This window comes from Equus quagga, chromosome 8, assembly GCF_021613505.1.
Source record: "Equus quagga isolate Etosha38 chromosome 8, UCLA_HA_Equagga_1.0, whole genome shotgun sequence".
Lineage (NCBI taxonomy): Eukaryota > Metazoa > Chordata > Mammalia > Perissodactyla > Equidae > Equus > Equus quagga.
The window spans coordinates 21,164,542-21,184,423 of record NC_060274.1 but is presented as its reverse complement, the minus strand read 5'-3'; the positions used below and the strand labels follow the sequence as shown (position 1 = coordinate 21,184,423).

Here is a 19,882-nt window from a genome sequence, read left to right as displayed (position 1 = left end):
CTGACTTCCTAGCACCGAGGGAGCAGGTGTTTAGGCTGTATTAGACTTTGTCTTTTTAATTTTCATATGAAAACTTGAACGATAAATAATTGCTTCCAGGCCTGTAGACCAAGACAGTAATTTAATTAGCTTCTCAAGTCCAAATTAGATTAGTAAAGTTGTAATGCGTGAAAAAGCACAGAAAAATATGATGTTACTTTCTTTTCCAGTGTTCTTAACCACAGAGCAGCAATGTGAGCCTTTCCAGTTTAAAGCTCTAGAATGTATGGATGGATGTAATGAATCTAGTCTTCAGCTTGCCCAAAATATAATGAGCAGGCTAAGTAAGCCCATTAATTGGGTAAAAAAGTTCAAAAACTTTTTTGCAGGCTAATGAGTATCATACTAATGAAATCCGAATTTAAATAAACAGGTCAACAGTCTTGATGAAGAATTATATGATAACAAAGGTTAGTTTGATGGACACAACATTTTAAATTAATTGTTCACCATCTGTTATGTTCTCTAATCACTGTTACAACCATCCATAAATCACATTTGCCTCATAAAAAAGATGGCAGTAATTTACATGGATGCATTGCATTGTAATCAACATCTGGGATGTTCCTTTCTGATTCAAACATAAAGGATAGGAGGATACTAAACTCTTTTAATGTGGTGGGGTACTTACTTTCTTGTCATTTTTGTTTCTCTTGAAAGCTGGAATCTTTAAGAGCGAATTAGGGGGTTGCAATTTTTTAGAAAGCGTAATCCTAGCAAAGGCATAAATTTTCCTTTTCAGTTAAGCTCCTCACTTATGTTGGCAGTACGTAAACAGAAGACAAAGACACACCTAACTTCTTCTAGAAGAATGACAACCTTGGGTAGAAAGCTCACCACTTCTCTGTCGCTCCATCAATCATTAGCTGCTGTGTTCCGCAGAGAAGCAGCCTGGGGAGATATAGGCAGTGGTGTGAGAAGAGATGGAAGACTTTTAATCTAAGACTCCTGTCCTTTTATTCTTGAAGGAGAAAGGGGAGAATTTTTTTCAAGTCAAAGATGCTGTACAAGGATCTGTTATTCATTTAACAAGTACTCATTGAATGCCCACCATGTGCCAGGTGGAGATACACCACAGGTGCCTCTGGATACTGAGGATGCAGCAGTGAACAGAACATACCCTTGATTTCCTGGATCTTACATTCCCAGCCTCCCGCTACCCTCCTGCCCCTAGTGACTTGTCTGCTGCTTTCCAGCACAAAGAACTGAGTTGAATAAATTACAAAACTGCCATTAGTGTGAGGAAATACAGGGAATATCCAGTTACAGAAAATTGAAAGCTAGATCTCAGGCTGCTTAGCTAGGTCTGTTCCAGGATCTCTTTGCTGTTCCTGCTTTTTTCCTTGGAGGTTAATCTTCTTATTGGTCTGTCCCTGCTTCTTCCTCAGCTCAGTGCTGGGTGTATTTACTTTGGCCCACTTTACGAGAAGAGTGAAACGTAGAAGTATTTACACTGGTTCTACCTGCATTAACTTCTAAGCAGAAGTGCCATTTATCTTTCTCCACAGTGTGGTCTATATTCCTGTTTCCTTTCCATTTTCCCTCCCTCTCTAATTCTTGGCATTTTGGTATTTGTGGAAGATATTCTCTAAATCTCTTTACTTTGAAATTCTTATTTTCCCTTAAATGTATTTGTTCACTGTCTTTTTTGTTGTTAAGGATTTGAGAAGTCCCTTGACAGCATGGATGGATCTGTGTCATCTTTATCATATTCCTACTGAAAGATTTAAGCTACACGTAGGCACGTTAATCTACTCTGGGCAGCCTCTTACTTTTGTCATCCTTATAATTTATTAGGCGAACATAATTGGAAACATCATAATCAGCCAATGGCACTGATGATGTACTTGTAATCAGCTTCATAATGAATTGTTGCCATCAGTCATCATACAGAATAGACAATGGGCAGGGTCCTCTTAAACACTGATCATTTCAGAGAGATTAAGTTGTCTTAATCATGTAATCAGAAAACTGAGGAAGACCTTATTTCCCATTATGCTAATCAGAATTGTCTTTCGGTCATGAAGAAAAAAGAAAAAGAGAGAGAGAGAAATCGAGGGGAGGGGAGAAGAGAGAGGGAGACTGAGAGAGAGCAAGTTAAGTTGTTTCTAGAGATAGGGCGATGCATTGTTTTTTTCCCTTGATTTTTTGTTGGCTAATCAACTTGGTTTATGCAAAACATCTAAACATGTCTAAACCTCTCAGACTTAGTAATAAAATGATAAAAGTTAGCCTTTGTTGAGCCCCTTCTGTGTGCCAGGGCTTTATAGATATTAACTGGAGTTCAAAGAGATAAGGACTATATCTGTGATTACATAACTCGTTATACTGGAACTGGCATACCATCTAATCTTTCCTTGTTCCAAATTGTCCAGGAGTGAAAATGCTACCCTGGAGAATTTTTTTCTATATTTTCTATCTTTGTTTGTCTTAATGTTTCCTTTGCATCTCTTGGTGAAATACAACAATAAGATTATAGGTACATGCGAAAAAAGCAAACAGAACAAATAAGGTATTTGGAATTACCATACTTGAAATGACTTTGTAAGGCTTATCTTTCTCTTTCACAGTAAAACTCTTCTTATAAATGCTTTATATGGGTGTGAGGAGGAGGAAGAAAAAATAAGTAGATTTCCAGTTCAAATTATGAAGTTAAATATTTTCAATAAAGAGTGAAGCTAAAATTCCATTCAGCCCCACTCAATTCATTATTGCGTATTGAGGACATACCGATCTCTAGACTGAGTACTACAAAAACAAGATGGAAAGAAAGAAAACATGCATGACAGAATGCTTTAGAATCTCAGACTAAAAAGTTCTGGTGGAAGATTATAAATGTCAGTACCATAACTGAGAAAGAAAATTCAGTAAATATGGGAAATTTTTATTAAAAACAACACTGGGCTGATTCTAATAGATTTCTATCATTTCATAATAGGAGAATGATAGTGAGAAACATATACTTTCATCTTTTAAAATTTAAAAATTCTTTTGCCTAAGCCTACAAAGGGAGATTTCTTTTTCCTCTGCTGTTAAGATTTCTTTGAGCGATGTGGCGGCTTTGCCTTTCTTATATAATTGAATTTTTTCGGTGAAAGAGGGCCTTGGTGTGAAATGTTTTTCCAGCATGAGAAAATAGGGTTCCTCCTTGATAAACCTGGAAGGAGCAGGCCATGTAGCTCGCCTGGGGGCAAAGGGCAGGATGGGAGCAGGGCTGGTTACAAATGCTGGCCTCTGCTCCTGGTCCACGTCGGTTTTCCTCCTGGATTCCAGTGAACCACATTATGGTCTTTTCCCCGTGGATAAAGGAGAGCGTGGTATAAACGCCATCCAATCAATTTGCCTATTTGAAGAATAAACATAATTGGACAAGAGAGAAAATTTCAAGATTGATCATTCCTTTCTCCTTTTTTCTTCTTTCTAAAAGACAGTTATCTGTTCTTCCTTAAATATCTTTGTAACACAATAAAGAAATTGCTATTTTAAATTATAGAAACATAAATATAGTGTTTGCAATATAATAGGTTATGTATAAATATAGAATGTAAATATACAAATATAGAAATTAAATATAATTCCACCCTCAAAATCTGGCCAGTTAAGTGGGGAAGATGTGAAGGGAGGGGACTGGGAGAATGGAAAGTGAAAGTGCGCCCCCCTAAAATACACACAAACACACACACACACACACGCACACGCACACTGTAAGGAGTAGGAAAGTGACAGAGAAAAAACACTTCTGGCTGGTCTGAGAATTGTCAGTAAATTTATTTGCTTTTATCCTGCTGTTTCCCGTCTCTCCGATTGGCCTCTATTACTGCCTTTTCAAATGCAAATTAGATCAGCCTCTTATCGCCGCCGAGCTTCATTTGCTCCCTGGCCTTCAGCGTTTGGTGGCTCTGCTCCGAGTGGGAAGGGCACATCGACTCATTGGAGTGGAAATATGCTGTGGAGCGTCAGCAGCGGGGACCAGAGAAATCAATTTCTAAGCCAATAGGCTGGCCGTGCCCTGTCCTGGCAGCACAGCACAGTTATCTGGGGAGCTTTTAAAATATGTCTCTGCTGGCCTTCACCCTTGACCAACTAGATGAGAATCTTTTCCTATTTTGGGGTAGGGCCCCTGGGGATCAGCATTTAAAAACAAATGAACAAGCATACACATTCTCAGAGTGGTTTCTAACATGTCACCAGAATTCAGAACCGCTAGTCCAGAAGATTCTGCACTCCTGCAGGAGGAGTTTACTGCTAAGCATCGGTGCAGAATATTTGAAGCGAACTTTGTCCTTTGATTTTCAAATATTGAGAGGACTTTTTTTAATGTAATTATTTCCCTTTATTGTTTTTATCTTTTCTGCTTTTTTGCTGTTTTAATTTTTCTATTTTCTTACCCCAAATTGTCATAACACAAACGTTCTGGACAGTATTTGTTTGGTTTTGTACTTCCCTCTGTTCTCGGTTTAAAGTCTTTGTTAAACTGAGGTGTTGCTGCTGTGGGAGGCAACAGGGTTTAATCTGATTTAGGATTACTTAGTATGTTTCCTTTCTGGCCAACAGATGGTGAATTGGACATAGAAATTTTCTCTTCTTCTGAGGAGCTGCTTGAGTGAGGGTTATGTAATAAATACTACCAAAAAACTGCTCAATGAAAAGATTTTACATTAAGCGAAGACAAAAAGTCACAGCCAGCGTTGGGTGTTTTGTCACAGGACAAAGAAGCTGTGTGTCTCCCTGTCAGGTCATTCAATGATTAACTCAGAAACAGTGTTACTTTATGTAAGGAAAAAATCATCATAACTAAGTTGTCTGTTCTGAAATTGGTACTGTATTTCTTTCTTTCTTCTTTTTTTTTTTTTTTTTACAAAAGTCAGTAAAACATGAGTGCTTAAAGTATATCTTTGAAAAAAACCTAAGTGACATATTAACAAATGCAGGTGTTGCCGTCATAAAAATTATCAACTCCATTTCTCACCAGGCTATTAAGAATGATTTCTTTTCATCTCACACATAGCATTTTATATTTATATACAGTAGATATAAGTATTATGTATTTCTCATTTTCTAAATATCTCCAACATTTAAGGATTTAAATAAGGTTTGCCTAATGACATACCTTTCCTCCTAAAGTTTTTCCTCAGGAACCTTGAAATCTTGACATGTTGTGTTTTTTAAGACCTTTCCCCAGGCTTCTTGAGTCCCTCCCCTGACTGTTGTACTGGACTGTGTCTGAGTTTAAGCATTCCTTGAAACTAGATCTCTCATTCACTGTTTTCCTTATTTATCTTTTACTGGTATGTTCAATCTATCTACCTATCATGACACTTTCTCTTCTTGATTACTGAATTGTAATCGATTCAGTTGCCACTGGATTATTAAGACTCTCTATAGCTTCACAGCACTTTAGCAGTATACGTTGGAGTTCCATGGTTGCTAAACGCTTCATGGTCCATTTGGTTCCCAGAGATTCATCACAGCTGCTTTTAAGTCTAAATAGAGATATCTAGAATTTTCTGGAAATCTAGGTAGATAAAAAGATGTATTCTGTCCCTTTTAACTTGAATTTTAAATAATATTTAAGTAAACACAGATAAGCAGACACATTTATGCTGAATGTGACAGTTACTGTTTAAGGAGAGCTTGCTTTATTTTGGCTTACCACGCAGTTCGTCTTACCAGGAAGTTCAGTGAACTTCCTTTCATTGTAAGAATGACTTGGAATATTTTTAGATGAAGTGGATGTTGCTAATGTGACTGATACTAAAAGATGGGCTGTTGCCACGAAGAAGAATATGCGTTTCTGTCTTAAATTAAACTCCAGTTTGCCTTGACTGTGTATTTCTGACCTGCCTCTCTGTTTCCAGTGCACAAGTAGGACAACCGGCAAAGCAGCCGGATGGGAAGGGAGGCGTTCTCAGGTGTGAGGGTAGAGAGGCCCAGGATTGTGCAGCTGGAGGGCTGTCCAACCTGCTTTGAGTGTCCGCTCTGTGTCCATCAAAGTCCTCTGCCGCTGTCTTGTCAGCTTCCCATCTCTATGTTTCTGAGCCTTGGCCTTGAACTTGACTTTCATTTCTGTCTCTTATCCTTTGCTTGTCTTTGAGACTCCGACTCTTTCTTCCTGCCCCTGTCCGGTGGCAAGGCCTTGCCTTATGCCCTTTCTTGTCTGAAAGTCTAACTTTATTTCAGACATTCTGGAAGCTGTCTTGCTCTATTAAATACTTATGCTGGTCCTTGAAATCTTGCCATCTTCCTGTTGAAATGTTTGTGACATGCTACATGTCTTGGCTACAGAAAATACCCTGTTTTGAAGATGAACTGCCAAACAGACTCAGCGATGATTAAGTATCTAAGATATGTTGTCTTCAGTTACTTTTTCAGGAAAACCATAAATCATTCTTATTTTCTCGAGTTTTTACTCATGACTTAAAGCTATTTCTCTCCTAATTAACTTCCTGTTTCTCATGAGGACAATGAAATGAAAAGCCGTCTTTGGATTTTATGTAACTAAGTTTATGGTAAAGAAAAATTGTTTTATTTCTTGAGTTATCTTGTTACATTTCAAGGTTTGCAAATATATTAAAATTCAAAAGTCACCAAAAACTAGGCCGTTCATTACTCTGAGGAACTATCTTCTTCTTTCAAGGAGTAGCAGGGAATAGTGGAGGAAGTTTGGAGAAATGTTTTGTTCTTCTGGCCAGTGTAAAATTCTGTCTCCGTGTATCCTGGTGGCAAGCCTTTGAAAGGTTGTAGTCATGCTTTACTATAAAGAATGTAGAGTTGATCAGGCTTCCAAATATTCTTTTTTCTTAAAATCACAGAATTGACTCCTGAGGAGAGAGCCCAAAAGATTGCCAAAGCCATGCGCAAACAGTCTTCTGAAGTCAAAGAGAAGTGGGAAAGTCTGAACGCTGTTACCAACAATTGGCAAAAACAAGTGGACAAGGCGTTGGAGAAACTTCGAGACCTGCAGGGAGCTATGGATGACCTTGATGCTGACCTGAAGGAGGCAGAGGCCGTGCGGAATGGCTGGAAGCCCGTGGGAGACTTGCTCATCGATTCGCTGCAGGATCACATTGAAAAAACCATGGTCAGCATCACTGCCTCAGATAAAGCATTTTAAAAAATGTGTTACTGTTAAATCTAACACAAATACAGAGAGCCACAGATATAAATTGTTATAAGAGATTGTTATTAGGCCAACACCGTTACAACCCCTACCAAAATCAGGACATAGAACATTTCCAGTCACAACAGATGTTTTCCATCTGCCCCTCACCATCAGAAGCCTCTTCACCCAAATAACAACGAATGAGACTTTTGCAATCATTTACTGTTATTTTTCTTAGCTTTTTTTTTTTTTACCCAACTGTGCATCCCTAAACAATTTGGATTAATTTTACTTATTTTTTTAAAAAATATTTTAAACTCCCTTTTAATCTCCAGATTTCCCCTCTATCCTTTTTTTTGTTTTCTTTACAATGTATTTGTTGAAGAAACGAAATTGTTTGTTTTGTAGTGTTTCTCACAACCTGGATTTTGCAGAATGGCATTCACATTGTGTAGTCTGGCAGGTTCTTCTCTATTCTCTATTTCCTGGAGAGTGGTAGTTGGATTTAGAAGTTTAATCAAAGTATACTGTTTTATTGGGAATTCTTATCTAAAAATTTTATCTCATTGCCTGAGTACATTAATGAAGCGCTAGTCTAGCTGTAAATTCTCTTTATAGTCAGGAATTGCCCAAATTTAAGGATGTCAGTCCTATGGTCTAGACACTCTTTGGCTCCCATATTCTAGAACATATCCAGGAAAAAATTAATGAAATTTAGGCAGTAAGAGACACAGATAACAGATTTAGAGTGTAGTAGGGTTTGTAGTAGCATATTAAACTATACACTAGGACGTCATGAATCAAATCAAAGAATAAACCAGTGAAAAATCAGAAGGTGTTAGACAGACGATATCTATCATGAATGAATGGAATTTTTTTTATTAAGGCATAATTGACATACAGCGTTGTATTAGTTTCAGTTGCCCATGAATAGAATTCTTATTATAAAAGACATTTGTCTTTTGTGCACAGACATTGGATAACACTCTCCCTTTGTTTGTATGCATGTGGCTGAAGAGGAAGAGAAGGAAAGTCTAAGAAATTAACTGAATGCTTAGGCAAATTACATGAGTAATTATATGTGTGTGTAGACATAGGAATAATAATAATTACTAGCATTCATTGAGGCTTACTATGTGCCAAGAACTGTTGTTAGCCAGTTTACATGGATATCTCTTTTAATCCCCACACCAGCCCGACAAGATAGGTATTATTATTATGTCCATTTTCCAAATGATGAAACTGAAGATATTTCTCAAGCCCACACAGCTACTAAGTGATAAGAGTTTTCATGATTTCTTTCGTGCTCTTCTCTTTCATCATAGAGACCTCATTCATTCCAATGTAGCTAAACACAACTTTGATTAACTATTTGAATTCAAAGATTTAAAAGTTAAATTTAACTAAAAAACATTTTATTACTAAAAAAGAGTATTGGTGTCTGCCATCTTTCGTTGTAAATATTCATAAGTTTCCAGCAACCCACTGAATTAAGCAGGCTTCTTTCTCCAACTCTAGTATCCTAAAAACCATTTCATGAGTGGATCCGAGTTTAAAATAACCAAATGAAGATAAAGCCTCTTAGTGTAACTTCTTTGGAAGTTGCACGCTTATTATATTTTAAAAGATGGTTTTCAAACACTGAAAACTTTTAAGTCAATGGGTTACAAAAAGTGTGTTCTATTGTACTGCATAAAGTGTGTCTTGGTTGGAGCAAGAATTTACACGTTTGAATTTGAAAGTATCCATTTTTAATGCAGATTATTAGTGTTGGGGGAAAAATGAAAAGTTGCGTCTGGAGTTTTTAGAAGCCTGAAAGTTTGGGAGTTATTAATCCCATTTGATTAAAGAAATTACCCTCTTCTGTCTCCAAATCTTTTGTTCAACTCTCCGCCTAAGTAGAAAGCTAGGAAAAATACAGTTAATATTTAAGAAAAAAGGAATAAGCTGTGGATTAAAATATTTTCACATCTTATTAGGAAAAAGGAAAATAAAAACCTAAGTCTCATTAAACCAAATAGAATGGATTCAATGTCTGGTTTTCCGTGTGCTCTGAAGTACACCCCAAATCTTACTGAAGCAGTAGGCAGATGAAAACAAGTACCAGTTATTGCTAAATATTATTAAATATGGCAAAGCAACTGGAAAACAAAATCTTTGAGGGTAATCAAATAATTTTAACTTCCTAAAATTATCCCTCATCATTCTTATTTGCAGAATACGCATCTTCTGACAGGAGAAGGGTTTGGAATTCACATCTGCCAACAGGCTGCCAGTCAGCACCCTTAGTAGTAGCAGATGTTTCTGTTTTTATAGCCAGGAAGACCACATAGACTTTTATTCTCCTATAGGAAGGTGCAGCCAAGACGTGATCAATTGGTTCTTTATACTAGAACATGCGGCAGATCTGAAACCGTTTTAAAACTTGCTCTATATCAAGCCCCTTCATTTGGAAGCTCTTGAAAAGCAAAAGATAAACCTTCTTAATAGAATGATTCCTTGTTGCCATAAAACACCTCACCCCCAAAACAAAAACAAAACCCAGAGACCTAGTTTGTCAAAGATCTTTTAACGTTTTCACCTGTGGCTTGTAAGAGAAAAAGTATTTTTATAGAGGAAAAATGAAAACTCCTTTCTCATTCTATAAGATTTAAAAAATCTGTCTTGAAGTTATAATCTAATTTAAAAAACTTTTACCATGTCTTGAAGTAAAACTGCTTATCATTTAAAATCATATAAATCCGATAGTATTTTCCAGCAATTCATTTTTAATCTTCAGTACCTACAAAATACAAAGACAATGATTAAAAAGCTGATTAAAATTCTCAACTCTTCCAAGATACTCAAGGAGAGAATATTAATGTGTAATGTTGAAATCACAGCTGAAGAAGCCTTGAAGGATATGAGTTCTGTAATTAGTCTTAAACAGGTCTCTTCAAAGTCCAGACCGAAAAATTCTCTTTCCCCACCCTAACTCCCACTCCTGTCCGTCCCATGCTTCTGGGTTAATTATTAACTCTTTAGACCTGCAATGCCTCTGTTATCATATAACTGCTTATCATATAACTGCTTTTCTCATTGACCTGTATTTGTGTGTCTGTCTGTCCATGCGCATTCTGTCATCCATGAAGGACCAATAACTACAGCCATGGAGAAAAACTATCACAACTCTAGATTCCTCCTCTCTCCATTTTGCAGCAGTCCACGTGTCTTTGCAAGCTTCCATTCTTCTACCTGATTTTGAAATGTTAATGTCTGCAGGATTCTGGCGATATTTCTTGCTTTACGCACATTGACTTCCATGTTCACTGTTTCAGATGTCATTAATACACTGCTACCTCCATTGTCCATGTCTTTCATTCCAACTCTGGGTTCCAGATCTGTTCTTCTGACTCTCCACCTTCAGCTTCTTCCTGCGACTTTGAGCACGTTCAAGAATTTTGAAACACTAAAATATATTCTCTAATTTACCTAAAATGCATTTCATTTATAAAGATAAAGTTATATTTTAATAATGTTTTGGTTTTTATCAAACATGATGATTATTTTTAGCCTGTACATGTTATATAAGGGGGAGTTATGTAGGCTAACTGGATTTGGAAGAGAGAAGGTCTTGGAAGAGAAAAGGAAGGGGGGAAGTTGTTAAGGAGGCTTTCTTTTTATAAGCATAAGGAGGGAGCCAAATTAATACTGCAGTGTTCTAATAAAACTTCATGGACTTCAAAGCACTTTGATATATATTCTGACATTAACTAAATTTGGTATGGGGAAAGAGGAGAATAAAGGGAGTTCATACACATGTGACTAATCTCTTGAGGAGTGGGGACTGTAGAAATCGTAACACCTGGGGGCTGATGCTAAATGTATGCTCACACCACCTAATCCCTATAAATTCACTTTGGTACATGATTAACTCTAATTCTGTGACATACCAAAGAATTAAAAATGTACTGTTCTGTTTTAACATCTCAAGTCTGCTCCCAATTGTATATTGGCTTAATCTTGCCTCGGATATCATTTCTGTGGGCCTTTGTCAATAGAAATGAATTCCAACCCTCTTGTATTGCACATTTTGTGCTGAATACTGCAGAATGTCTGTTCTCGAGAAACTTCTGTTCTACTTGATGGACATCAAGAATCTGGATGCTTATAATACAAGGACTCAGAGCTCTGATGAGGAATGGTATTTAAAATACACAACAACTGGTTCATATGGCACCAAACAATCGGAATGGCCCCACTATAAGCTGATTTGTGTGTCTAGACGTGTGCTGGCTGTAGGTCGTGACTGGGTTCGAGAAGGCAGAGAGAGTGCTGGGAAGCACAGAGGAAGGGCTTCCAGCCAAGACTGGTAAAGGAAGGGCCTCAGGAAAATCTTCCCTGACGTGGGATGCATGGACTGGGTGCCTGAGTTGTCTTTAAAGGATCAATGGGACCTAGGCAAAGAATTTTTTGGGAAAAGGGAACATGAACATAGAGGCAGGTGGAATTATGTGGAGAATGGAGAAAACTTAGTGTTTTCATTATTCTGTTTGCTCTCACAACACATATTACTACCATTGCCTCAAATATTTTTTTGTTTGGTTTTTTCTTCCCCTCTTTACATACACCCCCACCCGTGCCAGCTATCTGTTCTGTGCCCACAGGTGGCTTCTGTCAGTTCTAAGCTCTTTTCTTATAGACCCCATTCTTCCTGCCCCACCTCTAACCACAGAGCCTGATCATAAATGATTCTGAAAGGGATGAACCTTATCTCTCAAGTATGTAATAGGCATAGGTTTTGTGGTTAGGAAAGTTGTTTTTCTTGGCCACTTTCTAACTTAATTTTAAATGGACACATTCAAATCAAGTTGTTGCATCAGGTATAAAGTATTAAGGTAGCCATATTAAGAAAGAAAAAAGAAGGAAGATACGAAAGAAAATTAAAGATAGAATCAAGACTAGAAATTATTAAGGTGGATGATAATGGCAAACATTCTCCAGACTAAATTGCATATGATGAAAAATTTGGAGAAAATATGTAATCATTTAAATGAGTTCGCCTTATAATTTTTCTCTTCACACACCTATTTAGATTCTCTGGGGTATAAAGGATAATTCTTTGGCTGGTGGTCCTGGCTTACTGAAGACCTGGATTGAGTGGGCTCCTGTAGAGTGAGCAACTGTAGTTGGCCTCTCAGCTGGTCTTGCTGTTTTCTTTGAAAGAAAGTTCAAAATGCTACCTTTTGTTCTCTTCTTTACCAATGACATCATTTTCATCCTCTTCTTCCAGGCCTTTAGAGAAGAAATTGCACCAATCAACTTAAAAGTTAAAACAGTGAATGATTTGTCCAGTCAGTTGTCTCCACTTGACCTGCATCCATCTTTAAAGATGTCTCGCCAGCTAGATGACCTTAATATGCGATGGAAACTTTTGCAGGTATCGTTACCCCTCTTCCTAATCCAGATTTACACCTAGTTGGTCTTTAAACTCTACCTCACTATTCTACCACACACCATCATTTCCTCTTTCTGGTTGGTTGTTTTTGATAATGGATTTATAGCATATGCTATCATCAAGTATTTGTCTTTCAGTATCTTGAACCCAAAGGCCTCATTTATTTATGAATAGAGATTTTAATGCAATTTTATGATGTACTATTCATATGATATTTGTAGAAAATTGCAAAAGGTCAAATAAATCACAGTAATTGTAACCTATGGTAGGTCACAGAAACATTTTTCCCATAATGGCTCATAAAGGAGTCATTTTTCTTACTTTAATCATGTACTTTTTTTTCTTTTGAAAAGTGAAGAAAGTCTCCATCCTTCTTCTTCCACTGCTTGCTATTTTGCTGTCTTGCTCATTTTTTCCAGCTAGCACATTTACACTCTTCTGTGTTTGCCTTTGGCTCTGAGTTCTTAGCTGATCTATTACAATTGTTCTGATGACTCTGATATGACTTGCTTGTCCCAGATTTAATAGAGCCAAACCAAGAAGAACTCTCTCAAGTATTAGTAGCTATCAGCATTTGCAAGTCACTATACATGCCACTCAGAAGTTTTTGACTCAATCTTTGTCACATTCAGTGGCCAGCTTCTAGGAGTCATAATAATCATTTTTCCCCTGAACTGGCGGAATAATTAAAGTGGAAGATTGAAAAAATGATTCTTACCAATTTCTCTCTATATTTTGGGCCTAAAAGGTGATATTTAATGAAATAAATATGCAATTTTGAGGTGGCAAGCAGAAGCATTTTATTTTAAGGGTGTAATATTTTATAGTATATAGGTTTCCTAAATTGATTCAAACATTGAAACGCTCAGTGGTTTGTATGTGTTTCATGCAATGGAAGAGGTAAGAAATGAGTGTATAGTGTTAGACGATCTTTTCTGTCTTTGAAAAGAGTATTAATAGTGTGAGATTAGTAAGGCAGGATCCGTTAAACTCATATATGCTTTTCTAGTGAGTGGGACACAGGTTTGACCTTTACTCTTTTTTCTTCTGGTGCATCTCTCTAATTCATTATCTACATGTGGATTTTGCCGTGGTCCATCTGGATTACCTTCCCATTCTGCTTCTGTTATCCATCTCCAAAGATTAGAAGTCAGGGCATGCATTATGCTTGAAAGAGAATGTGTATTCTGTCATCCTTATCTCTGAGCCTGGTACCCCTGGAGCTCACATGTTAGTTGCTGGTTGAGTAAGAGGAGAGAAATCAATGCTGGCAGACAGCGTTGTTAAATTTCAGGAGTAACATTTTCTTTTCTCCTCCTGAACGTGAAGTGTGGTGTTTGAATGTTTTTTGACCTTGACAAACAAAATACTTGCTAATGCAACTTAAATAGCTAACCAGGAGAAATAGAGCTGCCCAGTGAGCCAGAGGTAGACACATTTCATTTAAAGGCAGCTGAAAATAAGATCGGCAATCTAATCAGAACTGCTAACATTGCATAGACAAAGACCAGGAAACAGGGAATGGGCATATCAGTGGGCAGTGTGATTGTCATTGATTTGCACTTAGTTTCTCAGTGCTCCGACTCTCTGCGTTTTTATAATGCAGAGAGCTAACTATACAAGGTGTGTAAACAAATATATAGAGTGCACTAATCTGCTGGTACACACTTGAATACACCCAAGTCGAGATGATTGGGCACAAACTTGGAGGAACATAGAAGACATTCCATACTCATGTCTTTTCACTCTCCATCTACCCATCTATTGAACAATTGTCTATAATCTAATTCTGTCATCTATCTATCATCATCTTTCTAGTCATCTATTTTTTCCCTTGGAGTATTTTAGACTTCTTTCTCCTTTGCTCCCTGTAGCGCTTTTTGCCACCTTCCTTACAAAAGAGATGAGTAGCCACTGACCCCATGGCCACATCTTGACTTTAGACGTTCCAGAGCTTTGCTGCTTTCAAAGTAACCTAGAGTAACAGTAAAGGCGTAGACTCTGGCCCCAGATGAGCTGGGTATGAATATTAGCACTGCCACATGCTAAGTTTGTGTCCTTCGACACCTCTTTGTGTCTCAATGTCTTCATCTGTAAAACGGTAATAATAAATAATGCTTACCCAATATGGTTATTATGAAGATTAAAGGGTTAATTCATATAAATTGCTTAGAAGAGGGCCTGACACTGTTTGCTCTTACTCGGTGCCAGAAGGGGTCTATTTTCATACCAGTATTTTGATTCCAGAGATGGAGAAGGAGTCTGTACAAGCATTCATATCTGGGCAGTAGCATCATTTATTATAATACTTAAATTGAGGATATGTTAAAGTCATTGTTTGGAAATCAAATGCTTTCTTGTCTGTGCACGTGCAGGTTTCTGTGGACGATCGCCTGAAACAGCTTCAGGACGCCCACAGAGATTTCGGACCATCCTCTCAGCATTTCCTCTCTAGTAAGTACTAATAAACTTGACTGACCTCATTAATTGAACAAATCAGCATATCCTTTCACTCAAGAAGCCATATTCATTGCTGTATGTACTTATAGTAGATAAATGTATAAAAGGAGACATTAACATTTATGACAGTATTGTTTATTGGTTATTATTTGTAATAAGTTTGTCACAATTGATAAGTCTGAAGTGGAGCACAAATCATTTGCCTTTAGCTATGGTTTTTCACTGAACCATCTGTTATGATAACTAATATACATCTAATATATAACTAATGTAACTAATATATATCATCATTGCTGTGTCATATGCAAAGGTTATGAACTATTTCACAATAAAATCTTTTTTCTTTCTTTTTTTTTTGGTTAGGAAGACTGGCCCTGAGCTAACAATCTGTCCCAATCTTCCTCTATTTTGTATGTGGGATGCCACCACAGCATAGCTTGATGAGCCGTGTGTAGCAAAAAATGCTGCAGGGATCCAAACCAGTGAACCCTGAGCTGCTGAAGCAGAGCACATGAACCCAACCACTATGCCGCCAGGCTGGCTCTAAGAAATCATTTTTATATTTTAAGATTTTAAATTAATTTTTCTCCCTAAAAAGTGCGTATTAGTTTAGGGGCTGGCCCCATGGCTGAGTGGTTAAGTTCGTGCTCTCCTCTTTGGCGGCCCAGGGTTTCCGCTGGCTTGGATCCTGGGCACAGACATGGCACTGCTCATCAGGCCACACTGAGGCGGCGTCCCACATGCCACAGCTAGAACGACCCCCAACTGAAATATATAACTATGTACTGGGGGGATTTGGGGAGAAAAGGCAAAAAAAAAAGATTGGCAACGGTTGTTAGCTCAGGTGCCAATCTTTGAAAAAAAAGGTGCTTATTAGTTTAAAATGCACCTGCAGCTTTAAAAGTAAACCATCACTCCCCACAAATCTTTCAATGAGGAGATTTTGGTTTATTGGGCCCACTGCAGTCATATTTAGCTTTTTTTCTTGTCAAGTATTGCAGATTTAGCCAAGCCACATGTGTAGATTTTTATGTAATATTCTCCAACTGATTTTTTTTTTTTTTTTTGGCTGAGGAAGATTCGCCCTGAGCTAACATCTGTGCCAGTCTTCCTATGTTTTGTATGTGGGTCGCCACCACAGCATGGCCGCTGACAAGCGGTGTAGGTCCACAGCCAGGAACTGAACCCGGGCTGCTGAAGTGGAGTGCACCAAACTTAACCACTAGGCCGTGGGGCTGGACCCACCAACTGAATTTTTTACTTTTATGGACTGTTCATGAGATCTCATAGAAGTAATTAGAACTCTTACTTTGTCGCTCTCTACTGAGGAAACTAAAAATGTAGGATTCGGAGTCACCCAAATTAAGATTAAAATATTAATTTTGCCTTTTACCAGCCCTCAATCCCTGAAAGTTAATTTACCTTAAAATTGCTATGCTAATACTTATTTCCTCTGATTGCCTTGAAAATTAAATGAGAAAACACAAGGAGTTACACAGGCACCTAACACAGTTCTTGGCACAAATGCTTTCACTAAATATTAATTCCTTTCCTTTTATTTTCTCTGGCAAACATATGTAAGAAGCCAGCTTGTTTAATTTAATTCAATTTCAGTGAAGTTTAAACTTAAGGCAAAGCTTATTTCCCAAATATGATAACTTCTTTGTATCTATAACCATTGCGAAAACTGAAGTAGTACCATATCTTCTGACTAAACTGATTATGTTTTCTCATGATCTTTTGTCATGGTTGATAATCTGCTTTACCTCAATTCAAGGTCAGGCTTTTCTTGCACAATTTCAAGAATCCTAATCAGTCGTTTTCTGCCCTTCCTGCTCTGCACCTGTTAGTGTCCTCTCTCTCTCTCTCTCTCTCTCCCTCCCTCTCCCTCCCCCCACTTCCCCACACCTCCTTCTCTCCCTCTCTCCCTCCCGCCCCCTCACCCCATCTTTTCCGTTTCACAAACCTGAGCCCTTAGATGGCCTATCTTTGAGTGATGTGTACCCCTCCCTGGAATATACCATCTACCAGGACGCGTTTCTAAAGTTTGGATACCATCAATGTTGATGAAGTAAATATATTTGCAGTATACTCCAGATTCCTTAAAGTTAATTTTGTAGAATGTAAAACTGTGTGCTGAAACCAAATTAAACAGGAATTTGACAAATAACTAAGGCTCTATTTACAGTTCTAAGGAGTGGTTCTCTGTTAGTATTGATGAAACCCTACACTTTCACTTAGCAACTATTCTTTCATAATAAAAATCAAACTCATGTTCTCTAGGAAATGAAACACTGTAAAACTCACATACACTTTCTGAAACTCAAGCCTTTCATTGTCTAGCATGAACAGTCCAAGGAGGTCAAGGTTATTCAAATCAAAACAATTATTAAACTGAATGGAGAAGTGTAAACAAAATCCCAATTAATAAATTTAATAATTGTTATCCCTTGCTGCTTGGATCTTTGGCTTTATTATATTTCTTGGACTTTAGCCATGGTTATAAAAGGAGCCTGTTTAGTTAGGCACAAAATAAAAACTGGCCTGTTAGCCTGGTGCCAACACTGAAATGAGGTTGGCTCTAATGAGAAACTTAACATACCTAGTTCCACATTTTCATCCCCTTTTTGTACTTTCATGGTCATAGTTGGAGAAGAGAGTGCTCACATTTTGTAAATAGAGGAAGAACCGTTGAACAGGATAAGTGCTGAGCCAGTGGTCAGAAATCCTGAGACTGCGTCTGAGCTCGGCCAGTGTTTCATTGGACAAGTCCTTTCACGTCTAAGCATCGCTTCCTCCTTTACAAAATGGAGCTTTAATGTGTATCTTGTTGGCTTTCTTATCAATAGACATATTTGAAAGTGCTTTGCGAAGTTTAGAATGCTATATATTTGTAAGATAATGACATGAAATTCAGAAAAATATCAGTGGCGACAACTGGTGATATGAGAGTCTGCTGATAGTTGCAAAGTTTCATTCGATTTTGCTTGTTTATTGGTTCATTTAGCAGAATTCTTCAAGAGCTCTAGATTTCCAGGTACAGTTTCTTAAATAAGCCTTAAAATAATCGATTTAATGTAGGAGTAATACGTTCTTCATAAGTAAAGAGTAACTGGAATTGTAGAAAATAAGTACCTCAGTAAAACAAAACAGAATCTCAATCATAGTGATGTCTAGTGTAAAAGTAAGAAACTATATTTCTGTGCATTTAAGATGAAAATATGTATTTTTGATTCTGCTATCCACATAATTGCCTTGGTTCCTTACAACCCTTTGCTTACGTTTATTTTAATTTTCCCTTTTTTAACATAATTGAGTTTGTTTAAATGCCATCTGTCCTAAATAGTTATTTCTGTGAATATGAAGCAAAATAAGGAATATTATTAGTGATCTGGAAAATTCAGTCTTGAGAAATCTAGTTGATAATCTGGATATACCAGGTAAAATTACTTTTGGTTTTAGGTAAACCAAAGAATATCTACAGAGTCCGGTTTCCAGATAGCACTAAGTTTTAAATTGTGGTGGTTATAAACAATACAACTTGATTTTTAAAAGTATTTTTATCAACAGGTTCAATTAGTTGGAGTTGGCATTGGAAATTGAACCTGTGTTGTTTCTTTCCTGGCTTCCAATGAATCTTTAAAGCCTTTCTTTGTTTGGCCTGGCAGATTTCATAATTATAGGAATCCAGCTCAAAAGCCAGAGCGGCTCTCAGTGAATTTACTATAAAACGTGTCACTTGTTTTGCGTTAAGACATACGGCTTTTGGTTTAGCGGTGTTTCCAGTAACCTCCCTTTGTTTCCTCAGCTTCGGTCCAGCTGCCGTGGCAAAGATCCATTTCACATAATAAAGTGCCCTATTATATCAAGTAAGTTGACTTTAATTTTCCTTTATGATCCCAAGAAAATAAAGTTAGATTGATAATTTAAGAGGCTTTTTCCCCCCTGTACCTTTTAAAAATGAAATTCAGTCCTATTAGATAATGGGAAATTACATAGCTATATATTTATATACATAAAGAATATATATATTTAATACTTGAAAGAAATTAGTTTGAAAGTCAGAGTGATATTTGTAGTTTATTAGATTAGGGCTATAGGTTTGTTTAGCTGATTTTTTTAAAGCAGGTGTTAAAATATTTGGGGAACATGACAAAACTTCTAAATACTCTTGAAACAACATTTCTCAAACTGTACTGATTCTCAGCCATTTTTATGTCTCCCAGAAAATCCATTTAAAAAGTATTTATCATGTTTTCATTTTAATCCACCAACAAGCAGCTGTTTTGTCGTGGAAAAGTTCAATATTTTCAAGTTTTTCTTTGACTTATGGAAATTATCTGCAATATTAGTTTAGGCATAGCATCTTTTGTTTTTGTTGTCAACTTGACAGTTTCTCCTTTTTACCTACTAGGTTTCTCCTTACTATGTCACATTTTATAAATTTTGTATAATTTACACAAGGTCTGTGCGGGATTTGATCCTCAGTTTAGGACAGAATGATAAAATTCAACTTTTACGATCCCTTGAGGTGTAAATTACCAAAGCTGTTGCTTTACAAGGTGGTAAAGTGAGGAGAGTCATAGTTGACTGTGTTTTATGTGTGAGGTGAACGGCGTCATAATTGTGAGAAAAATACTATTATCAGGAGTCAGCTCTGTTACAGATTAGCCATGTGACCTCGGGCAAGTCGGGTGAAGATCTCTGGGCCAAATTTTCTTTATCTCCTTCCTAAAACAGCGTGTGGTTTCTCCAAAATCTATGCCAACCCTAATAATCGAGTCTTGCAATATCCTTCTTCCTAAAACCTTGCGTGTGAAGTCGATGTTTGTGAAATAGGATTT

The 19,882-nt window shown here is 37.2% G+C and overlaps 1 protein-coding gene across 15 annotated transcripts in view; it reads left to right on the top strand.

The window, feature by feature from the left end:
* Window positions 1–19,882, top strand: part of UTRN (utrophin) — a 486,786-nt gene that overhangs the window by 381,255 nt on the left and 85,649 nt on the right. For all 15 annotated transcript variants that reach the window (XM_046669467.1, XM_046669473.1, XM_046669465.1 and 12 more), the window contains 4 exons: window positions 6,852–7,120; window positions 12,414–12,560; window positions 14,954–15,032; window positions 18,847–18,907. In XM_046669467.1, the coding sequence (XP_046525423.1) occupies window positions 6,852–7,120; window positions 12,414–12,560; window positions 14,954–15,032; window positions 18,847–18,907 (556 nt within the window). The remainder of the gene's footprint in view (window positions 1–6,851; window positions 7,121–12,413; window positions 12,561–14,953; window positions 15,033–18,846; window positions 18,908–19,882) is intronic.